The sequence below is a fragment of the Thunnus thynnus genome, chromosome 11 (assembly GCF_963924715.1).
Source record: "Thunnus thynnus chromosome 11, fThuThy2.1, whole genome shotgun sequence".
NCBI lineage: Eukaryota > Metazoa > Chordata > Actinopteri > Scombriformes > Scombridae > Thunnus > Thunnus thynnus.
Window position 1 is genome coordinate 34,019,021 of NC_089527.1, and position 23,502 is coordinate 34,042,522.

The 23,502-nt window shown below is 39.9% G+C and overlaps 1 protein-coding gene across 1 annotated transcript in view; it reads left to right on the forward strand.

Annotated features, from left to right (window-relative positions):
• enox1 (ecto-NOX disulfide-thiol exchanger 1) overlaps positions 1-23,502 on the forward strand; it is a 248,150-nt gene that overhangs the window by 154,108 nt on the left and 70,540 nt on the right. Inside the window, exons 5-7 of the mRNA XM_067604589.1 lie at positions 16,285-16,452; positions 18,413-18,619; positions 19,583-19,816. Of these exons, the coding sequence (XP_067460690.1) occupies positions 16,285-16,452; positions 18,413-18,619; positions 19,583-19,816 (609 nt within the window). The remainder of the gene's footprint in view (positions 1-16,284; positions 16,453-18,412; positions 18,620-19,582; positions 19,817-23,502) is intronic.

Consider the following 23,502-nt stretch of genomic DNA (forward strand, 5'->3'; position numbering starts at 1 on the left):
ACTTGATTTAACTTCACTGTCTGTTTCTCTGGGCTTAATTTCACTTCGGAATCTATTTATGAAATTGTTTTTCTCAAACGTGAGGATTTGTGTGAGCTTTGCGGCTATGTGTCTTTCTATTATATAAAGGCGCCTGGGTTTGTCATTGTATAAATGCTGTATTGTGGGGGTTTATTAAATTAGCATGTGGGGAGATTTGTTGAGTAGGAGTTTTTTGTGTTAAGCCCAGAATAATAAAATGCATGGATTTCACTAAGCAGAGAGGAACTGTTTTAAAGAGGGACAGACAGCAACATAGCAATGTTATTCCACTGAATATCACTTTGGGGAAAGGAAGTAAGAGCTCTTGGATTACAGGTATCAGGAACTTGAGAGCCATAGTGACCTCTCCCAGCAGCTAATGCTAACTTGGAGCCTCAGTACGAGAGGAGTAGTGGACCAGAAGCACATTCACGTACTGATTGACATCCCTGAGCTCCCACCCCTAACATTGGTCTTCTCTGGTTGGTTAGAAGGGCGAGGCTCTCTAAAAAACTTGAGAAGGGAATATCTCTGCACTACTGCCAAGTTGTTCAATGAGCCTAAGTCATGGACACCTTTGACGAGACCTCTCCACATTAACATGTGCTTTGGTGCATATTTCAACTAAAAAATATAAGAAAAAATTGTTGCTTTAAATTGACATGATATTATTACTGTGATGATGTGATGCTGATTAGACTCCACCTCTGGCAACAACTTCAGCTTCCCCCCCTCTTTAAAATACATGTGGAAACATTTAGATAATGAAAAAAAAAGAAACAAGACACAAATAAAGGGACAAGTGAATCTGATATGTGCATGTTAAAGGGTCAGTTCAACCAAAAACACGTTTCCAGTTAACTCCTGGAGACAGTTTTCACATTTGTCAACCATTTATAGAAAATAGTCCCACTGAACACTGTTGGATTACCCAGACTAACCTGCGATGACGATTGGCAAAGGGTTAAATTTGAGAATATTTCAGGGCTGGATGTGGTTTGGGGAAAAGATCAGAATTAGGATAAATTTCAGTCTTCACTTGTGTAAATCTGGTTGTGTGTCTAGACCGATGAGATCTCACCTTAAGGGTAATTACCAGCAGATGTTTCCCACCTGGTTGATGCAGCTCTTGTTTCTCTTGGTTCGGGTGAAAAACAATTATAAAATAATCACAATTAAAGGCATTAATACTGTTTTTTTTCTGTCAGAGCCTTTCTCTGCCTTTCTTGGCTCTGGTTTTCATTTTTCTCCTCCTTGTGTTTCTTTCTCTGTATTTCTTCCTCTGTCTCCTCCATTTCTCTCTCTGGCAGAATCAGCAGAGCTCGGAGCCAGAGAAATGAACCTGGCTTGAATCATTTTGGCTCTGGGAGAAAAATCTCCAAGTGAAACCAGCCTTATGTGATTATGATAAATGTGTGGCACAAAGATGTGTAATTTACCTGTCGGGGTTATCGCAGACAAGGCTTTAATGAGTTTTCCTAAGACCTAAAGAATCTCTGAATGCACCCCAGCTACAAACGCTTAGATTTATGGAAGATTATCTCTCCAAGTATTTTGTTCTTTTCTATAAGCCTGAAGATCTTTAATAAAGAGAGCTGGCAGTGCTTTTTTTCTTTTTGCCAAATAAAACACTGTGCAGGAAGTATTTACAGCTCTTTAGCCTACAGCACACTACATAACCTTATGCTGGTAGAAAATGCGAAAATGTTACAAATTATTGTGCTGACCAAACAATACCTGTTTAAAAACATTAATCTCTAAAAGAATTCCATATTATTTATACATCTACTACAGGATGTTTTTCTTTAAAAAACAAAACTTTAAGTTCAGTCAGCTAACTCACTTTGAATGGATTGTTATGTAACTGTAGAGTATGTACAACATTGGTATTTGTTGTCTCGGCTCTGACCTTGTCACTCCCTATATGGAAGCACCAAGCTCAGCACAGCAGGGAGTGATTACACTAACTTCTCCCTTGCGGGAACGTGGATTCAGAGCCTTCAGGTGGATGTCGGGGTGGATGTGGGGTGTTTGTAATGTTATCTGATCAGCAGCAGTGGTGACAGCATAGCTTTCAGGTGAGTGGTGTGGCAACATGCATGCAGCAAAAAAGTGAGCAGAGCACTGACAGCTTAACCCTAATGTTTAGTATCTGAGTTTCCTTTAACAGCACTGTTGTATCAACTTACTTACAATATAATGTACAGTAGTAGAAGTACTCAGATCCTTTACTTAAGTAAAAGTATACTCTAGTCTAAAAATACTCCATTACATGTTATACTTAAAGATGTACTTAAAGTATCAAAATTAAAAGTACTCATTAAGCAGACATCATATTTTAGTAGTACAATATTGTTTGTATTTTTCACCAACAAATAAATGGTAGAGCATTTTAATGCTGTAGTTTATCAGTGTGTAGCCAAATTTAGATACTTTTGCTAGATTAATAGTAATAGTATTGTATCATATTACATAGTTGTATCATATGTTTTTATAATGACAATAATAATGCACTTTATTTATATAGCACCTTACACACACTAATTCAGGTCAAAGCGCATAACAAATTTTTAAAAAAGAAAAGAGCATGCAATTTAAACAACAGGTGCGAATATTAAAATACATTATTTTTGGAGTCATGTGGGAATGCAAGATGGACTTCTGGACCTCTAACAGCATCGCTCCACTTAAACCCCAGAATTTCTTCATAGTTATGCTTCGATTGACTCTGCAATTTTAATAAAGTGTTGCTAATATATGCATGAATACTAACGTGAGTGAATGCTTGTTAGTTTAGCTGATGTTCAGCATGACAACTATAAGTACTAACTCAAAAACAAGAGCTGCTAAGCAAAGCGCTAGTTATGCAAGCATGGCAAGTGGAGCGTCATCCAGGCCTACTGAAAAAGAGTCGCAATCTGCACAAGCTACAGCATCACCTGGGTTTGCCAAATTGCAGGTTGTGCTGCAAAGGACAATGGAGGAAAATGCTTGGTTTAGTGGTACCTTATCAACCCTGCAAATGGATGTGACCAGTGTCAAGAATACTCAGGGTAAAATGAAAACTGATTTGGCAGCCATTTTTCAACGACTCAACAAGGCTGAGACTCGGATCTCTGAACTGAAAGATGAGAACGGGCGCCTGAAGCAGTTGGCTGAGACAAGTGCTAAAGAGTGTGCAGAACTTTGAGAATCTGTGAACTTCAAGATGATTTGATGATATGGCTAACAGAGAGAGACGCAGCAATGTATGGCTCTTTGGACTAAAAGAAGAATCTGAAAATAAGATCAAGCTTTGGGAGCATGTGAAGCAATTGGATCAGAGTGGATTTAGCCAAATACTTGACCAAAATGGCAGCAGAAGGTGGTCCGTCTCATCTGTTCATTATCAGCTTTCATAGTTTTCTGGAAAAGGAATGAGTTCTGGATGTAGTGAGAGCGAAGGCTTGTGAATCCAGAGGGATCCAATTGGATGGGTCTGTTCTCTGACATGACGAAGGATGTTGAAGAGAGGAGGGGGCAGTTCACCGAAGTCAGAAAGAAGTTGCATGAGTTGGTTGATTAAGTTGAGTGGAAGTAGGATAAATAGGTGGAGACTAAATGTAAAATGATGACTACATTTTTTTGATCATAATGTTGGCTCAACAGAGAGACTGGGGACAGACATAAGGGGCAGGATAATTTCACACACTAGTTCTCTGGAAAAAAAAACTGACCAACACAAGAATCAGAGCTGGAATCTTAGATTAAAAACATAGAGAATGAGTTGTCACAATTCTACACTGACAACTGGTTAAAAGAAATTTGTGACTTGAAATATCAGCTAAATGAGATATATAAGATAGATAAGAGGGCAAAATATGCCCTCATTAGGTTAAAAACAAGTTTCTATGAAAGTGGAGAGAAATCTGGCAAGCTGTTGGCAACAACTTGACAACAAACAAAAAGATGCTAGCTTTTTAATTCCAGTGATAAATGATGATGGGGGGAGGTTTCAACGCCTGATGTGGAAATCAACAAGGTCTTTTAAATACTCTATGAGAATTTGTATAAGTCAGAGGCATCTGTAGATGAAAGTAATTATCAGGAGCTCTTTTCAAAAATAGACCTCACTGTTGTGTCCCCAGCCTATGGTGTAGATGCTGGATGCATCTATAGATGAGTCTAAAGTTTGGGAGGCCTGATTGTCAATGAAGTCCGGTAAATCACCAGGTTTAGATAGTTTTCCAGCCAAATTTTATAAAAAAACATTGAAATAGTAGCACAAATTCTTCATAACATATATAATATCTATGTACAGAAGTGCTGGCAGAGGGACAACTCCCACCAACATTCAATGATGCAGTAATCATAGTACTGCTGACAAAAGGCAAGAACCCCTGTGAGCCAAGTAGCTTTCAGCCAATTAGTCTGGAAAATGTAAGTTGCAAGATATTGACTAAGGTATTAGCATTGAGAATGGAGAAAGTTCTACTACAAACTATTAATGATGACCAGGTCAGTTTTATTAAAGGTAGATCACCTTAGACGCCTACTCCATCTTATGTGGTTAAATCATAAGAAGATGCTCCTATTGCTGCTTTCTTACTGGATGCCATGAAGGCGTTTGATAAGGTGGAATGGGGTTATCTGACATGTACCTTATGGGCTTTTGGCTTTTGGGCAGGATTTATTAAGTGGGTTAGGGACTGTATTCAGCACCACAGGCAGCAGTTCTTATGACTGGCATTATGTCACCCTTCTTTAATCTGGGACATGACACTAGGATCCTCTATCCTCATTGTTCTTTACTCTATGTGTGAAACCGCTGGCAGTGTCAATCAGAGATTATTTAAGTATTAAGGGGGTGCTGGCGGGTGGCAGAGAGCATAAACTGTTTTTATATGTGGATGACATCTTGTTGTTGCTATCAAACCCAGCTTCCTCTATTCCAGGTGTCATGGGAATTGTTGAAAGTTTCTCTGAAATTTCAGGCTACAAAATCAACTGGCAAAAATCAGAGGTAATGCCAGTCTCCTTGGGTTGCCCTTCTGCTGACATTGGAGCATTTCCATTTAAATGGCTACCACTGGGGATAAAATATTTAGCTATAACATTGACTGCAGACTTTCAGGAGACTGTTAAAATTAATATAAATCCAGCGCTCCAAAATATTAAGGATAGCTTTGCCAAGTGGAAAATGTTGAATTCATCTCTCTGGGGAAAAATAAACATGGTTAAAATGATGGTATCTTCAAAGATTAACTATATCAATATAATGCTTCCATTAAATCTTCCTGTGTCAGTGCTTAAGCAGTATAACAAGGTAGTTGGGGACTACCTGTGGAATGGGAAGAAACTCAGAATTAGTCTGAATAAGATGTTCACCACTAGAGGGAGGGGTGGAGTGGCACTGCCAAATATAGAATTGTACATTACTGCCTTTGAAATGGTTAAACTATGCAAACATTGGTCAGGGAGTAGGCCACATCTGGGTTGTATGGGGATAAGAGAGTTCGCTTACCTCCCCTTTTAGATTTACAGATGCTCTGTCTCAAAAACCATCACTGTCCCCTCCTAAAAGAGATATTAATCCATTACTTCAGCACGCGTGGGAGGTTTGGAGCAAGGTCCATAAAATGTTTGGACTGTTTCAATATAAACAAGGTTACTCATCTTTATGGAAAAAAGTCACAGTTGCTGAAGGAGTGGGGGAAGGAGTGTACTTCTATCAAGGGCTAAAGGATCAATATAATCTAACTGATAAAGGTGAATTGTGGAAATGTCTCCAATTACAGAGCTGTGTAATTATTAGTGGCAAATAAATATATTGGAGTAAAAGGTACAAGATTTCTCTCTGAAATGTAGTGAATTGGAAGTACAAAGCAGTGTATGAGTCTATGGGTTTCAATACAGGACCAGAGGAACGTGTATTGCAAAGGTTTCTAAAGCTTCCCAATGTTGTGAAATCATCCTCTGTATTTTACAAAATAGCAGAAAATGCTCTGTATGGTAAAAGTGAGAGTCTGAAGATGGTATGGCAAAGGGACCTGGACACTGAGCTTGAACAAGAGGTTTGGGAGAATATTGTCCATAACGTGAGCTAGTCAGTAAGGGATAGTCATAGCAAATTCATGCATTATAAAATAATTCATAGATATTGTTGGACTCCAATTTATTCAAAGCAATGTATTCTGGAAATGTAAGAGTTCTATGGGTACCTTTCTACATCATGTGGGACTGCCCGCTGGGTTCCCTATTTTGGACACGAGAGATTGGGGCAATTGAGGAGTGGTAGTTAAAAAAGCTTTATGTGGATGCTGCATTGATAAACAACTACAGGCCCATATCAAACCTGCCTTTCCAACGAAAGGTCATGGAGAAAGTTGTTTTTCAACAACTCAACACTTTCTTAGTACAAAGCGAACTTTTCAGTACTTTTCAGTCTGGATTTCGATCTCATCATAGCACTGAGACTACACTAATGAAAAACCATATTCATCTCAGCAGTGATGCATCAAATATTTTTGTCTTAGTCTTACTTGACCATAGCGCAGCATTTGACACGGTTGACCGTAAAATACTTCTTGACAGACTAGAAAAATGGGTAGGAGTCTCTGGGACTGTGCTAAAATGGTTTGAATCATATTTACAGGATAGGGACAACTTTGTATTGACTGGTGATTATTAGTCTGAGTGAACAAAATCACTTGCACAGTTCCTCAAGGGTCCATTCTTGGCCCTCTTTTGTTTAATATCTACATGCTCCCTCTTACTCAGATCATGGAACATTACAACATCTCCTACCATACTTACACCGATGACACACAACTTTACATAACAGTGCCACCACATGACTACAGCGCCTACAACAGATAAATAAGTGCATTAAACAAATCAGTGAATGGATGTGCCAGAAGTTCTCACAACTGAACTCAGAAAAAAATGAAATAATTGTTTTTAGTCCCAGGGAGGAGAGACTAAACACAAAGACTCCATTACACTTAAACCCACAAATCAGGCTAGAAATCTTGGTGTAGTTATGGACTCAGACTTAAATTTTAACAGCGAGCTGAAGATAATCATGAATTCAGCCTACTACCAACTCAAAAACATAGCAAGAATCAAAGGATTTAATCTAAACAAGATGCAGAAAAAATAGTTCACATGTTTATTATTAGCACGGTAATGGTGTCTTCACAAGTCTCAACAAAAAGTCAATCAGACAGTTGCAGCTCATCCAGTGCATCCAATGCTGCTGCCAGATCTGTCACTAACACCAGGAAAATGGAGCACATTACACCGGTCCCTAAATCATTGCACTGGCTTCCTGTATGTCAAAGGATAGACTTCAAAATCCTACTATCCCAGATAGCATACAGAAGTGGGCCACTTCAGGCAATGATGCAGCACTGCTGGCCTAGACAAAATGGATGTGAGCCTGAAATGACCCACATGTAAAATGGCAAACATGGCCCAAATATCCCAAATCAAATGTGGGCCTTTCATGGTAAAGATGCAGTGCCCTCGCGGGATGTGGGCCAGTTCTGGTTTATCGGGTTTGTTCTTGTTGATATACAGCATTGCTATGGCTTGCTTGTGTCTTAGATCCGGGAAACAGGAGCTGACCGCCCAAGGGCCATCATTCCACGTGTTATGTGGGCTGGATGAAAGTGCCGAAAGTGTCGGGTATGGGCCGAATCTGGGCCACGGCAATTTTGCTATCTGGGACTAGTCTATAAAGCACTTAATGGTCTTGGGCCCAAATACATTTCTGATCTGCTTGTACGTTATGAATCACCCAGACCCCTCAGGTCATCTGGGACAGGCTTACTCACTATTCCCAGGATCAGAACTAAGCAAGGTGAAGCAGCCTTTAGTTTCTATGCTCCCCACCTGTTGTTCAAGCTTCCTAAGTACCTGAAATCTGCCAAAACTGTCAGCTTATTTAAATCAGGGCTCAAAACATTGTTAACTGTAGTTTTCCAGTAAATTTAATATGTAGCTTATCTTGTTAGTCCTTAACTACCTATGTGCTTGTTTTTGTTTTATTGTTTTTATTGTTGTTTAAATTCAATCTTAATGTCTTCTATGTCCCCTTGTAAAGCACTCTGAATTGCATTATGTCTGAATGGTGCTATATAAATAAAATTACCTTACCTTACCTTACCTTGCCAAACTCACCACGCCTCTGCCTTCTTGGGGACAAATCTATTCTACCAGCTGGATTTACAAAGGCAATGTTTGGCTAGCCCTTGCAGGCCACCTCAAAGCAGCCAGGATTATACTAATGAACTGGAAAAATACAAGCATACCGTTTTATAAAGACTGGATTGAACTCATGACAATTACAGCCTCATACGACTTAATGCTAGCTAAACTGAAAGACTTTGTGTCTAAATTCACTGAAATGTGGGATAGCTTCCTCAGATTTATTAGTGGTGGGGACCACTCACTAGCAATATGTAATAGAAAGCCTTCATGTGTTTCATGTGTTGTGTGTTGTGGGGAGGGGGAGATGCTCTGGCCTATTATACTGTGCTGTTACATTTGCTTTCATTTTTCATTTTTGTTCTGTCTATGTTTGTGTACTTTGTTACCTCAAGACTACCATGCGGAAAGTATGTTTTGTACTGTAATGTTGCAGGGTGGTTGAGATTTTTTTTTTTTTTAATTTAATGACAAAAAAATAATTTAAAATAAAATCTTAATAAATCCTAATAAAATCTTCATCTGAAAAGTAACTAGTAATTATTAGCGGCAAATAAATATAGTGGAGTAAAAAGTACAAGATATCTCTCTGAAATGTAGTGAAGTGGAAGTACAAAGTAACATAAAATGGAAATACTCAATTAAAGTACAAGTACCTCAAATTTGTACTTAAGTACAGTACTTCAGTAAATGTAATTAGTTACATTCCACCACTAGTAATGTCGTTATGTAGGGTTAGGGTTAGGTGCATACAGTGCATTTCTTTGTGAATGACTATTTGGCAAACAAAATGAAAATATATTTCTTCATGAAAAGCCCTAACACATTTAAAAAATGGCATTTGTCGTTATTTGGTATACTAGTGCAGTGCCCGTTTAAAACGTGCCTGTTCAGAATGGGCCGATCGCTTATTATTTCTCAAGAACTACGTACGTATGTATCGATTGACAAATGTATCAATTAAAATGATAAGGAATTAATAAATTAAATGGTTTAAATCCAGACAGAAACTTCACCTGTGAGACTAAACTGAGGTTGAACTGTAGAAGCAGTTTACCACCTTGCATCGGTTGATTCTGCTGCCAATCAACCATGTCTGTGCTAGTTCAATTCAGTTTTATTTATATAGCGCCAAATCACAACAAAAGTCATCTCAGGGCACTTTTCACATTGGGCAGGTCTAGACCATATTCTTTAATTTACACAGAGAGAGACCCAACAATTCCCCCATGGGCGACAGTGGTAAGGAAAAACTCCTCTAGAACCCAGCTCCAGGTGGACGGCCATCTGCTTGGACCGGTTGTGTTGAGAGAGAGAGAGAAGAGGGTGGGAGGGTGGGGACACAGAGAAGCAGAACAACAGCAGCAACAACAACAACAACAACGATAGATACATGACTAGCAGCAACATCAACACGCCAGCACGGAGTTTCCTGCGGATGAGAAAGCACAAAGAACTCCAGGGAAGAAGTCAAGTTAGTAACATGCATTAATGGTAAATGAATACATACAGATGGAGAGGAGGAGGAGGAGAGAGGAGCTCAGTGCATCAATGGAAGCTCCCCAGCAGTCTAGGCCTATAGCAGCATAACTAAGGTCTGGTCCAAGGCAAGTCTGGCTGGCCCTAACTATAAGCTTTATCAAAAAGAAAAGTTTGAGCCTACTTTTAAATGTAGAGAGGATGTCTGCCCCCCGGACCAAATCTGGAAGATGGTTTCACAAGAGAGGAGCCTAATAGCTGAAGGCTCTGCCTCCTATTCTACTTTTGGTGACTTTAGGAACCACCAGTAAGCCTGCATTATGGGTGTGCAGTGTTCTAGTGGGGTAATAGGGTACTATGAGCTCTTTACGATATAATGGTGCCTGACCATTAAGGGTTTTGTAGGTGTTGAGAAGGTTTTTAAAGTCAATTCTGGATTTTACTGGAAGCCAATGAAGAGAAGCTAAGATGGGAGAAATATGATCTCTTTTTCTAGTTTTAATCAGTACACATGCAGCTGCATTCTGGGCCAGCTGGAGAGTCTTTAGAGACTTGTTAGGACAGCCTGATAATAATGAGTTGCAATAATCCAGCCTAGAAGTAACACATGTATGGACTATTTTTTCAGCATCTTGTTGAGACAGGATGTGGTCCAAGAACAGAACCTTGTGGAACCCCATGTCTTACTTTTGCCTTCATGGAGGATTCATCATTAACATGTACAAACTGAAATCGATCTGATAAATAGGACTTAAACCAGCTTATTGCAGTACCTTTAATGCCAATTAAATGTTCCAGTCTCTGTAATAGGATTTGATGATCAGTTGTGTCAAATGTGGCACTAAGCTCTAACAAGACAAGTACAGAGGCAAGTCCTTTGTCTGATACACTCAGGAGGTCATTTGTGACCTTCACCAGTGCTGTCTCTGTGCTATGATGCGTTCTAAATCCTGACTGAAAATCTCCAGATAAACTATTGTTATCTAGAAAGTCACACCACTGATTGGTGACTGCTTTCTCAAGGATCTTAGAGAGAAATGGAAGATTAGATATGGGACTGTAGTTGGCTAAGACACCTGAATCAAGAGTAGGCTTCTTAAGAAGAGGTTTGATTACAGCTACTTTAAACGACTGTGGTACACAGCCTGTTACTAAAGACAGATTTATCATATCTAGTAAAGAAGTGTTAATTAAGGGTAAGACTTCCTTAAGCAGCCTAGTTGGGATGGGGTCTAAGAGACAGGTTGAAGGTTTGAATGAAGAAATCATTGAAGTTAATTCAGAAATGTCAATTGAAGAAAAACAGTCCAAATATATGTCAGGTTTCACAGCTGCTTCTAAGGTTCCTGAGTTTGTGGATAAATCGGTGCCTGTTGAGGGCAGAGAGTGTTGAATTTTGTCTCTAATTGTTAGAATTTTATCATTAAAGAAGCTCATGAAGTCATTACTACCGAGAGCCATTGGATCAATAGAGTTATGACTCTTTGTTAGCTTGGCCAAAGTGCTGAAAAGAAACCTAGGGCTATTTTTATTAATGATGAGTAATAGGCTGCTTTTGCATTACAGAGGGCCTTCTTATATGTTTTAAGACTATCTTGCCAGGTTAAGCCAGATTTTTCTAGTTTGGTGGAACGCCAAATCCTTTCCAATTTTTACGATATTTGCTTTAATTTGCAGGTTTTGGAGTTAAGTTAAAGTCACCTACTATAATTACTTATCTGTACTAAGGACTAAGTTTGATAAAAATTCTGAGAATTCAGATTCAGAGTATGGACCAGGAGGACGGTACACTATAAAAAATAGAATTGGCTGTATGGTTTTCCAGGTTGGGTGAGAGATATTAAGAACAAGGCTTTCGAATGAGTTATAATTAAATTTAGGTCTAGGGTTGACAATAAGGCTTGAGTTGAAGATGGCTGAGACTCCACCTCCTCGGCCAGTATCTCGAGGAATGTGAGTGTTAATATGACTGGGGGGAGTGGATTTATTAAGGCTGACATATTCTTCATGACACAGCCAGGTTTCAGTAAGACAGAATAAATCAATATGGTGATCTGAGATTAGATCATTTAATAATACAGCTTTAGATGATAGTGATGTAATGTTTCAGAGTCCGCATTTAATTATCTTATTTTGTTAAACAATTGCAGACGTGGTGTTAATTTGTTTTAGATTTTTATGAATGACTCTTCTTTTATTTATTTTAAGATTTAATTGATTTAAATGGTCAGGGGACAGACACAGTTTCTATGTGGTTTTGAGTGGGTAACTGCTCTAATGGAGGCGCAGAGAAGGGTGTAAGACTGCCACTCTGCCTCCTGGTCTCAGTTCTGGGTTGTCATGGTTTGGTCTACTAATAAACTCAGCCATATTTCTAGATATGAGAGCGGCTCCATCCAAAGTGGGATGTATGCCGTCTCTCCTAATCAGACCAGGTTTTCCCCAGAAAGTCTGCCAATTATCTATGAAGCCCACATTGTTTGCTGGACACCACCTCGACAGCCAGTGGTTGAATTGTGACATGCGGCTATACATGTCATCACTGGTCAGATTCGGCAGGGGCCCAGAGAAAACTACGGAGTCTGACATTGTCTTTGCATATGTACACAACGACTCAACATTAATTTTGGTGACCTCTGACTGGCATAATCGGGAGTCGTTACTGCCGACATGAATAACAATTTATTGTATATTTACATTTATCCTTAGCCAGCAGTTTTAAAATTGATTCTATGTCACCTGTTCCATTCCATTCCGATTTCCATTCAAGTCCTAAAAGTAGATAAAGAGACATCAGTTAAACAAATGAGACACAAATCTTACACTTGTTCATTTATTTATTTAGGGAAATGATCCAATGTTACATATTTGTGCATGGCAAAAGTATGTGAACCTCTGTGAAAATCAATACATTTGAAGGGGAAATTAGAGTCAGGTGTTTCAATCAATGGGATGACAATCAAGTGTGAGTCTGGGAGGCCCTGCCTTATTTAAAGAAGAGAAATCTGGGCCTTTAATATCAAAGTCTGAGCTTCACAACACAGATTTGTGGAAGTGTGTCATGGCTCAAACAAAGGAGATTTCTGAGGACCTTAGAAGAACAGTTGTTGATGCTCACCAAGCTGGAAAGGGTTACAAAACTATTTCTAAAGAGTTTGGACTCCTCCAGCCACCTGTCAGGCAGATCATGTATAAATTGAAGACATCCAACAGCACTGCTACCCTCCCCAGGAGTGGTCGAACAACAAAAATCACACCAGTAGGCGTGTAATAGTCCAGGAGGCCACAACTGACCCCAGGGTAATGTCTAGGAAACTTGAAGGTCTCTCATGCAGTGGCTAATGTCAGTGTTAATGAGTTCACCATCAGGAGAACATTGAACATCAATGGTGTGTATGGCAAAGTTGTAAGGAACAAAAGCCACTTCTCTCCAAAAAGAACATTGCTGCCGTCTACGGTTCTCTCAAGACCACGTGGATAAGCCAGAAGGTGATTGGAACAATGTTCTGTGGCTGGATGAGATCAAAATCAAACTTTTTGGCTTGAATGAGGAGTGTCATGTTTGGTGATGAGCAAACACTGCATTCCAGCATAAGAACCTTCTCCGGTCTGTGAAACATGGTGGTGGTAGTATCATGGTTTGGGCTGCTTTGCTGCTTCTGAACCAGGACAGCTTACAATCATTGAAGGAGCTATGAGTTCTGAGTTGTACCAGCAAATTCTACAGGAAAATTAAGTGTAGTGGCTTGAGTTGACTCCTGAACCAGCTGGCAGGCTTCTCTTCATTCCATAGCCTTATTGGCAACATGTGTGCATGCCAACATTTAATACATTGTTTAGAGCAGTATTTTGACAGTGAAGCTGGGGCTAATGGTCAGTAGTTTTTCAGTTATCTTGTCATAGGCAAAGTGTTTGAAAAGTGGACATTTCATTTAATTTGATAAAACACAAAATACTATTTACTATTAACCATTTACATGGCTAGATACTATTAGAGGTATGTGGCTGATCTTTCTTGTGGTTTGAGTGAACCAACATTGTAATGTTTTTCCCCCCACCCTTATGCAGTGGAAAAACACTGTAAGGACAAAGTGAGGGCAGACCATTGGGGGAGCATATCACCTTGAAGATAAAAATGTACTTAAAAACATTATGTAGAGACATCACAGTTCCCAGACAATGACTTTGGAGAGCCCTTGACTGTTCTTCTCGCACCACCATGAGGTTCACATTTGTGGTCTTGATTTGATTTTGCTGAAATGTCTCAACTGGATGGATTGCCAGGAAATTTGGAGCAGACTTTCATGTTTTCCTCAGGATGAACTGTAGTAACTTTGGTAATCCTCTGACTTTTCATCTAGCGCCATCATCATTACTTTGGTACTTTGGTTTATGACCAAATTCTTGCAAAACTAATGACATTCTCATCAACCTCGACTGTATGTTGTGTTAAGTGCTAATTAGCAAATGTTAGCATGCTCACACGCTGAACTAAGATGGTGAATATGATAATGATTATATGTGCTAAACATCAACATTTTAGCATTTTCATTGTTTGCAGCCACACAGAGCTTCTAACATAAGTGCAGTCTCTTTTGTCATTGTAGGTTAGTCCCATGAGGCTCAGCTTTGCTGTCATTTTTGTGGCTTTGTCTTCTCTTTACTCCAAACAAACTAGGAAATGTAAAATGCCTCACTTGCTTTGTGCTGATGATTGTTTTCAGCAAAGACTTACTGTGCACTGACTGTTTAGAGCAGCAGGAGTAAAAGCTTTCACACAGAATCATTTGTGCATTCTATCAGTCCTCTATACTGAGCAGGAAAAGAAATATTTATTTCTATAAAATAACTGCAAGAGATATGTGTCCTTTTGTTGTGTTACAGCTTCCTTCGCCTGTAATTTGAATCACTTCATTCTCCTTCCCGTTGTGACTGTGTGGGCAGCAACAGGGAGTAATTCTGCTGATGCTGTGTTTCTCCTGCTCCCTTGTTATTGCAGTGTGAAGATAGTAACATGCGACGCTGCACCACCCTTCTCCAATCTACCTGCTCTATTTTCACCCAGACAGCTGAAACATTGCTCCTGTCTGCTCTGTCCTCTGTATTTATCTTTATCTCCCTTCTTCCTCACTTTCTCTTTGTCTCAGAGAACAGACATTTTCTTCTTCCCTCTCTCTCCACCGCCTCACCAAGCTTTCTTTTCTCTTCTACCTTTCCCATTAGCACACTCAAGATGATTCTTTTCTCCCTTTGCTTCTCATCTTTCCCCATTCTTTTCTCAATTTACCAGTCTTCCTGATAAGTGATGCTATATTTCTCCTTTTTGCTTTTTTGCTCCTTCGCAAATATGTCATTGTGTTGGCATATGTTGTTGTGATATTTTTCAGCATTTTGATATATTTCTTTTCTTGCCTATGACCCTCATTTTGGCAGATTAGAGCTCTTTGATTTGAATAAAAAAGGACCAGTACTCTAAACCAGTCATTTTGGCATAATTTGTATGCAATATTGAATCATCTATAGGTACAATGTATTAATGATAGGATGCATTAATTTATTTAATATGAAACATTACTGATAATGTGTGTGAATGACCTGTTGGGTGCAGTGCAGCTCATTTCAAGAGAGAGAATTTTAGAGATGAAAAGAGAGACAAGCTTTTATCCTGCAGCTTTCACACTGAAGTACACCACATGTGTACCTCACACAGCAGCTACACTTTTGCTTGTTTAAACACAACACAGGTTTATTTCACCTTATACATTTGTATCTCATTTCCAAGGCTGAGAAGGGAGCACCATGTTGATTGTATGGAAATAATAGCATGCCTGTATATCGGACATATTTAATTTACCCTTTTTAAATTAATCATGGTTAAGACACAGTATTAGAAAATGCATATATAAAAGTGATGTATTATTGCTGAAATGTTCTCTGTGAATTGATTGTCATAGAGGAGTCATGATAATGCTTTTCTAAAACAATCTAATCACAATCTCTGTCTTCCACTCTCTAGTTATCACAGTGTATATTATCTGTTTTTTATGTCTTTTACTGTGCAGCCAATATGTGTTTTTCAAGGCACACAGGGTAGTCTTGGTGCTGATATGTTGTTTCCTGTACTATTTGTATTCCGAAACTGAATGGTAATACTGAGGGTACATTTTCATACCATCCTCCAATATTTTGCGCATCTGAACACCCTAAAACACACATTGCATGAGACCAAACACTTAATTCTCAGTGGTGCTGCTTTTCCTCCATTTTACCTGTTCAAAACCTCTGTATAGTCCTTTAGTAAATGAGGACAAATGCAATTTTACTGATCTTTAGTAAATCCCCCCCCCCAAGTGTGTTAGAAATTATGTCTTGCTTCCTGTGTATATACCTTTGATTTCACCCTCTGTTTATTCTCTCCTTCTGATAGCCTTAATCTAGGAATTCTATATATGCTGTAAATTATGTTGAGAATATATCAGTTTTGCAGGAAAATGAGCAAAAAGATCTGGATCAGGATTTAAGGAGGGGTTTATTTTGAATAACAGAAATATACAGGGTAAATACACATTTAACTTGTGTCATTCTATCCTCCAGAATCTCTGTGTCTCCAGAGGTTCGATCCTGGGCTAGGCCTCATCACACCCATAAACCCCATGATGGCGGGCATCAGCCTGGTCCCTCCCCCACCCGTAACCCCAGAAATGCCTGTCATCAAGGAGATAATCCACTGCAAGAGCTGCACCCTCTTTCCTCAGAATCCAAGTAAGATCCCACAGCAAATATCTAAAATATTTTGAGCCAAACCTATATTTATTGGTCTTAATGTAGCAGAGGGGAACTTAACTTGAAGCACTGGAGGGAGCGGGAGTAATATAGTGCTGCTCATGATGTGACGCATACAGGAAGGCAATGAAGCTACTTTCAGACAGCGAGTGGTTGCCACCTCTCCGCCAGTATTTCCACTGTAAACATGAGGACAGCCCTGACACCGAGGTTGGTGGCAGTGGCAACGCTCGGACAGCTGGGAACAGAATATAAAAAAAGAGAGAGACAACACAGACATTCGAGAGTGAGACTGTCAGACATGGCAGGTTGAGGAACAATGGTGTAGTCTCTTTTGGATTAATTGGACAATTTATGACTATACACACCGAAGACCCTTGCCAAACTATTAATTAGGTTGATTCACCAAAATATGATGACTATAATTACCCTAACTCTTCACAGCGACAGGACAAGTAACTACTGTACTCCTTACAAACCTACATAGTCTGTTTTAAAGTGTATCATCATGGACTCTTCACTATTGCTGATGTGCAGTACACTGAGTGGGTGTACGAGTACCTTTAAAACAAGAGTACAAAAATATTTTAAGAACCAGGAGAGTGTGCAAAGAGTAAAACCTTACATTCAAAGCTTTGGTATGAAACATTGTGACGGATATCAGCCGTAAAGCCACAATTTAAATGGTAAATGTAAATGGACTGTACTTGTATAGCACCTTTCTAGTCTTCCAACCACGCAAAGTGCTTTTTACACTACAAATCATCACATTCATACGCTGAATGGGTACAGGGGCTACCATGCAAGGTCCCAACCTGCCCATCAGAGGAAGCTAACCACTCACACACATTCATACACTGATGGCACAGCCATCAGGAGCAATTTGGGGTCAAGTGTCTTGCCCAAGGACACATCGGCATGTGGACTGGAGGAGCCGGGAATTAAACCGCCGATCTCCCGATTAGTTGACGACCCGCTCTACCTCCTGAGCCACAGCTGCCCCAATTTAAAGGCTAACACAACTGAATATGAATATAACAACAGTTCTTAGATGTTAACATACATTACAACAGGTTTCAAAGAAGACACTGAAGCGTCTGAAGCAATAATCATAGTCCGCCTCCATTACAACAGGTTTCTCACAAGACTAGGCCTTAGACATTTCACTGTGTTGCTGTCAACAGCCAACAGAGACTTTTTTTTTAGTGTCCATTGCTTGACATATTGTGCAAGAGACACATTTTACATATCTACCTTCAGAAAATTTCCTAATATTCCTCCAAAAACAACATGAGCCAGCACTTCGAAGAACAAGATGGTTCTCTGTTTTCCTCTCTCTCTCTGCTTCCCAGTATCACTTTCACTCACAGGAGTACTCCAAAAGGGAAAGTGTCATCTTGTCCCACCTTATGATTCGTTTTAAAGATTGGTTTTAAAGAAGAGGGGGAAGATCTCATAGTGAGCAGCAAACTTTCCCACAGTTTGGATTTTAACTGGGAGCATGGAATGAAGAGCAATGATTGGTTAGCAGATCTGAGGTGAGATAAGGCTGACTGACTGATTCCTACGCAGAGAGAATGGCAGTAATCGAGTCAAGAAGAAATTAAAGTGTGTGTTGTCTCCTTAAATGACAGGAAGGGACCATCTGGGCCAAATTTAAGAAAAATTAAAGATTTTTCATTTAATTGATCATGCTTGAAATAAAATTACAATATTTCAGCTATTTTACATTAGAATGTATTTTTATACTAATACTGATAATAATCATAGCACATATAGTCCAGTTTTAATACTTAAACAAAACTGAAGCCACACATATTTTGTTCAGATGTGCTTTGTTCTGTGAAAAGTCCCATATCAAAAAAGATGTGGATGATTTAACTGTTTAATCATGATGAAAACAACCATGTCGGTGACAATGATGTGCATTGTGCTTCAGACCTGCCCCCTCCATCGACACGAGAGCGCCCCCCTGGCTGTAAGACCGTGTTTGTTGGAGGCTTGCCAGAGAACGCCACAGAGGAAATCATCAGGGAAGTGTTCGACCAGTGCGGGGAGATCACCGCCATCCGCAAGAGCAAGAAGAACTTCTGCCACATCCGCTTCAGTGAGGAGTTCATGGTGGACAAGGCTATTTATCTATCAGGTGGGCGGTCACACACACAAACATGATAGTTCAGTCATTGTGTACTCCATAAGCTTGAGACTTACTGTGTGCATTTCACAGAATTAATTTATGGTGGTATACAGTATTATGTGGGTCAAGATGAGTTCATAAAGGATATGACTTGAAGTATCTGTAATCCAAATAAAGTTTTGCAACTGAAATGTTTTGGACACATCAACAGCATTCTGATCAATTGAACTTCATTATGTGAAATCATCAAAATGTTTGCATTATGCATCCTGTCATTTTTTAAAATTTTGTATGTGCCCTCTCTCCCCAGCATCTGAAATATGTTTTTGTGCGTTCTCCCCCTTTTCACTGTGAATGGCAGCAGGAGTGGCTGAACACAGTGATGAACACTTACCCAGCACTTTTTTAGGAACACCTGTGAAATGCAATCCAATGCAACAGTTCTGCCATGAATTCTACTTTTACGAAGTCTACCCCATTAACATACATGAGGGGGAAAATATTAGGAATGTGACATGTGAATCTGCTAAAGAATGCACCACAATCATTTCTTAGTTTTTTTTGATGGAAAGAATAGCTTACTACTGGAAATGTTACAGGATTTTGAAAATACCAATGCAACCTGAATGTTATGCATTAATATAATTAAACTAATAGTGTATTCACCAGGACTGTGCAAACCATCTACAGTTTGCATGTAAAGATTCCTAACAAGGCAGCAAAACACACATCAGAAGTTCTGAATTAGTATATTGCCTGTATATTGGAACACAATCCCTTGCAGTGCATAGTTAAACACAAGTCCAGCTGTATTAATTTCAGTGTTGCATTGCAGTGTTGCAAGCTGTTGTATTCTTCATTTTGGAGGTTCAAGATTTCAGGCAGAGAACAGTGGACACAAAAGAAGAACCCACGACAGCAGCTACAAGTTAAGTTAGTGGCCTATAACTATAATGTTTTATCTCCTCCTAGGGTATCGAATGCGTATTGGATCCAGCACCGATAAAAAGGACTCAGGGAGGATCCATGTTGACTTTGCCCAGGCCAGAGATGACTTGTATGAATGGGAGTGCAAACAGCGCTTACTGGCCAGAGAAGAAAGACATCGCCGCAAGATCCATGAAGATCGCCTGCGCCCACTGTCTCCTCCTCCTGTTGTGCACTACTCTGAACATGAAGCGGTTATGTTAGCAGAGAGACTGAAAGGTGAGCAGGGTGAGGAGAACAACTGATGAGATTAATTTAGGATTGTAGATAGAGACATACATATCTCTGCCTAAACAAAACAATCAGTACAATTATAAATGCCATTACAATTTTAATTAATAGAGTGAATAGTCCCAATATATGACATCTGCTAATAGAAAATATTATTTTCATTGCTGTCAAGGCCACACACTCCATGTGATTATGGAAAATAACACATCCACAGAGGCAAATGACTGATTTGCTTCAGTAAACTGTTGCTGAGAAATGTGCAGGCGTAGTGATAGATATGATTATAGAAAACATAGACAATCATTTTTATCAAGTATACAAATCTATAATCATGTATAGCTTTTCAAAGCTGGTTTAGAGGTCATTGTTAACAATACTTCAAATTTGATTGTCAACACATCTGTTGTTATGGTTACAGTCAGCAGTGTGTGTGGTGTGTGTACTGTATAATCTACTGTGCAGCACTGGAACCTACCTGCTGAGACACCTAATAACAATTGCAGATAAATCATTCAAGAACCTGCACAATTATTGATATTCTTCATCTTCATTTGTAGCCGATATGAACAGACTGATACCAACAGCTCTGTTTGTCTACAACCGTGTGAAGCAGGCAAACACTGTGACAACAGAGGTGAGCTGGAGGATAATACAGTGAAGATCATTTAACAGACCGTGTTTGCAGGTGTCTGTATATGTTAGTACTGTTCTACAGTTGCTCTAGTTATCACACTGTGATCCTTAGAGAGGTTCAGAGAGGCTCAACAAATGCAATTTGTTGCAACAAATTATTTGAGAGCAGGGAAGTCTTGACACTGTAGCCCCCAAAACCTGCTTTTCATTTCAGCACCCATGTTTTAACAGACTAGAGTATCTGACACACGGCTGCGTCATACCAGCAACATCGACATCATACCAGCAACATTACACCTTTCTCTATAGTTTCAATGTCTGTATCTGTCACCACTGCAGGTCAGCCTGCGTGGTGCATGTCGGGGGAGGGGGCCTCTCTGGTGGGGAACTCCAGCACGGAGAGTCGGTGACACATGCATCATATTAATTTGTTATTATCAGTGTGTTTCCGACCTGTTGTAGACGTGAGTATGAACGTGGCTCGGCAAAAAAATGCAGCAATCGTCCGGCAAAAAAGTTGAACCAGACTTGACTTTCACCGCAACGTAACCCAACATCATCCGGAAAGGTGCTGCGTTGGACACATATATGCAAGCATACATTCCTGGTGGATTACTTTGTAACGTAAACACTGTATTCAACTGTTTACCTCGCCATCATCACGATGAAAGATACAACAGTTACCACCGTGAAAACTTTGCAGAGTTGTAAAATCCTGTCTGAGTATTACAAACCTCTGTGCAGTGTTTTTGCTTCTGATAAGCCTTTAACTGCATTAATTTGTAGCTCCAACTCGACTTCCTGGATTGTATTTTGTTGTCTCACTGGTACCTTATATAACACGCCCCCACCACTGCAGCCCCTGTAGTGTTTTAACATGGGGCAGTTTTCAGTCTGAATGCAGCCTAAGATCTGTATGTCAAGCAAATTCTTTTAAAACCCAGTTTCATACTGTGTAATTGGTTCGATGTTAACGTTGGAGACCTTTTCTTTCCTTCCAGTCGGGCTCCAAACTTGATTACCTTTCACTCGCATATGGAGGAGCTGATACAAAGAGACACAACGTGGGTGTGGACAGGCAGGGATGTGCACAAGAAAGAAGCGAGTGATGAGGGCTGTTTTTGTGGAGGAGTGTGAAGGTCACTCCTCCTCCTCCTCCTCCTCAATGTTTGCTCTGCTCTGCTGCAGCTGATTCTTCTCTCCCATGGCTGAAAACACACTAGTTTTACTGTATCTGGCAGGTTAAAGAAGGCTTCCCTGTGTTTTTGAAGACAAAGGAGGACTGGCTTCACCATTGCAATTTAGAGCAATAATCAAATCCAGCACACTACTCATTACTGCTGTGATCAGGGCCATTGAACAACATTACCATCCTGTCATGACGGTGAGTGGAGCAGGTGGACCCAATCGCAAGAGACGGCAGGCAGGCAGGATTTAATGAAATGATTCAAAAAAGTCACAGGAGACACTGAGACACAGGAACAAACACAGACGACTCGACAGAGACTGAACTGAAAACTGGACTATAAATACACAGGGTGTGATTGAAAACTGAACACAGGTGAGTAAAAAAAGACACAGGTGAAACACATGAGGTAATCAACAAAGGCGGGAAAACAGGAAGTAAAGCTCACAAGACATAAGGAGAAAACATTTCAAAATAAAACAGGAACTAAAGTAATCAGACAACAGGTGACACAACACACAGGCAGACTGGGAGCTGATAAACTGACAGGACAGGACAGGACAGACAGCAGGGCTGGGCTAACAAGAATGATGCAGGGCAGGTGAGAGGAGGTGTACATGAACACAGGAAGAGTAAAGGAACACACAAGGGAAACACAGAGAAAACCAAAACCAGGCAACATAAGTGCAACACGGAAAACTCAAGAGAACAAAATACACAGAGTCCAAAAATAACAGATAAAGTCCAGGCAGGACGTGACACATCCATTGTTCTTTCATCTTGCTGGATTAAATCAAGTTACAGTAATGTTATCTTACAACCTAAAACATTTTGACCATGGTAATATTGTATAAGGTCATCCACACATAAATAAAATGAAATGAAAAAACAAAGAAGTCAACATATAACCTGTATATCATTAAAACAGCAATACCTCCATTCATAAAGAAATACCTTCATATACCATTTACTACTGTAGTAATCCTGTAGTAATCCTGCCCTCATTGTATGTCAGATTTACTCCCACTACTCGTTTATCACTTTGCACCTTCAACAATTCTACAAAAAAAAAAAAAAATTCTGGTCCAGAGAGGACTGCAAAAGTATGTCTCTGGTATTTCAGACTGGTAATGCAACAAATTACCACCAACATCACAATTCAACTTACAAAAATATTTTCCATGGCAATTGTCAAAGGTGAAAAGTCTGGTTGCACCTGTTTCAAACAGTAATACAGAAAGTTTGAACAACTCACTGTGATTGATTTTCATTCCCCCAAAACTTGTTCACTAACAAAGACCATGCCATTTGTACGTTATAAAAAGTAGTTTTATTTGGATTGTCAAGAGGGTTCAGGATTGGATGAGAATAGTGTATGGTAGGCTGATTGGGGGTCGAGGAGAGGGATGAAGGGGGTCAATTGCCAGGGGATGAATGGGAGCTGAAGGTTGGTCCTGGTCGTGTATGGTGGGATGATGGGGTTGAGGAGAAGGATGAAGGGGATCGATGGCATGGGGATGATCGGGGACCAAATGGAGTCACAATGAGGCTGGAGCATCTAGGAACTGAGGGGTCGAGACTCAGGGTGGGGGCATGTCTCAATGAGCTTTCTGCCCCATCATCCCCCTGTGGCTCCTAAAATAGGACAAGAAGAATTACTTAAGCGGAAGTATTAACCCTAACGCGCATGTCTTTGATGGTGGGAGGAAACCAGAGCACCTGGCAGAAACGTACGCAAACACTGGGAGAACATGCAAACTCCACACAGAAAGGACCTGGGATGGCCAGTGTTGGAACCCAGGACCTTCTTGCTGTGAGGCAAAAGTGCTAACCACTGAGCCACCTTGACGACCAT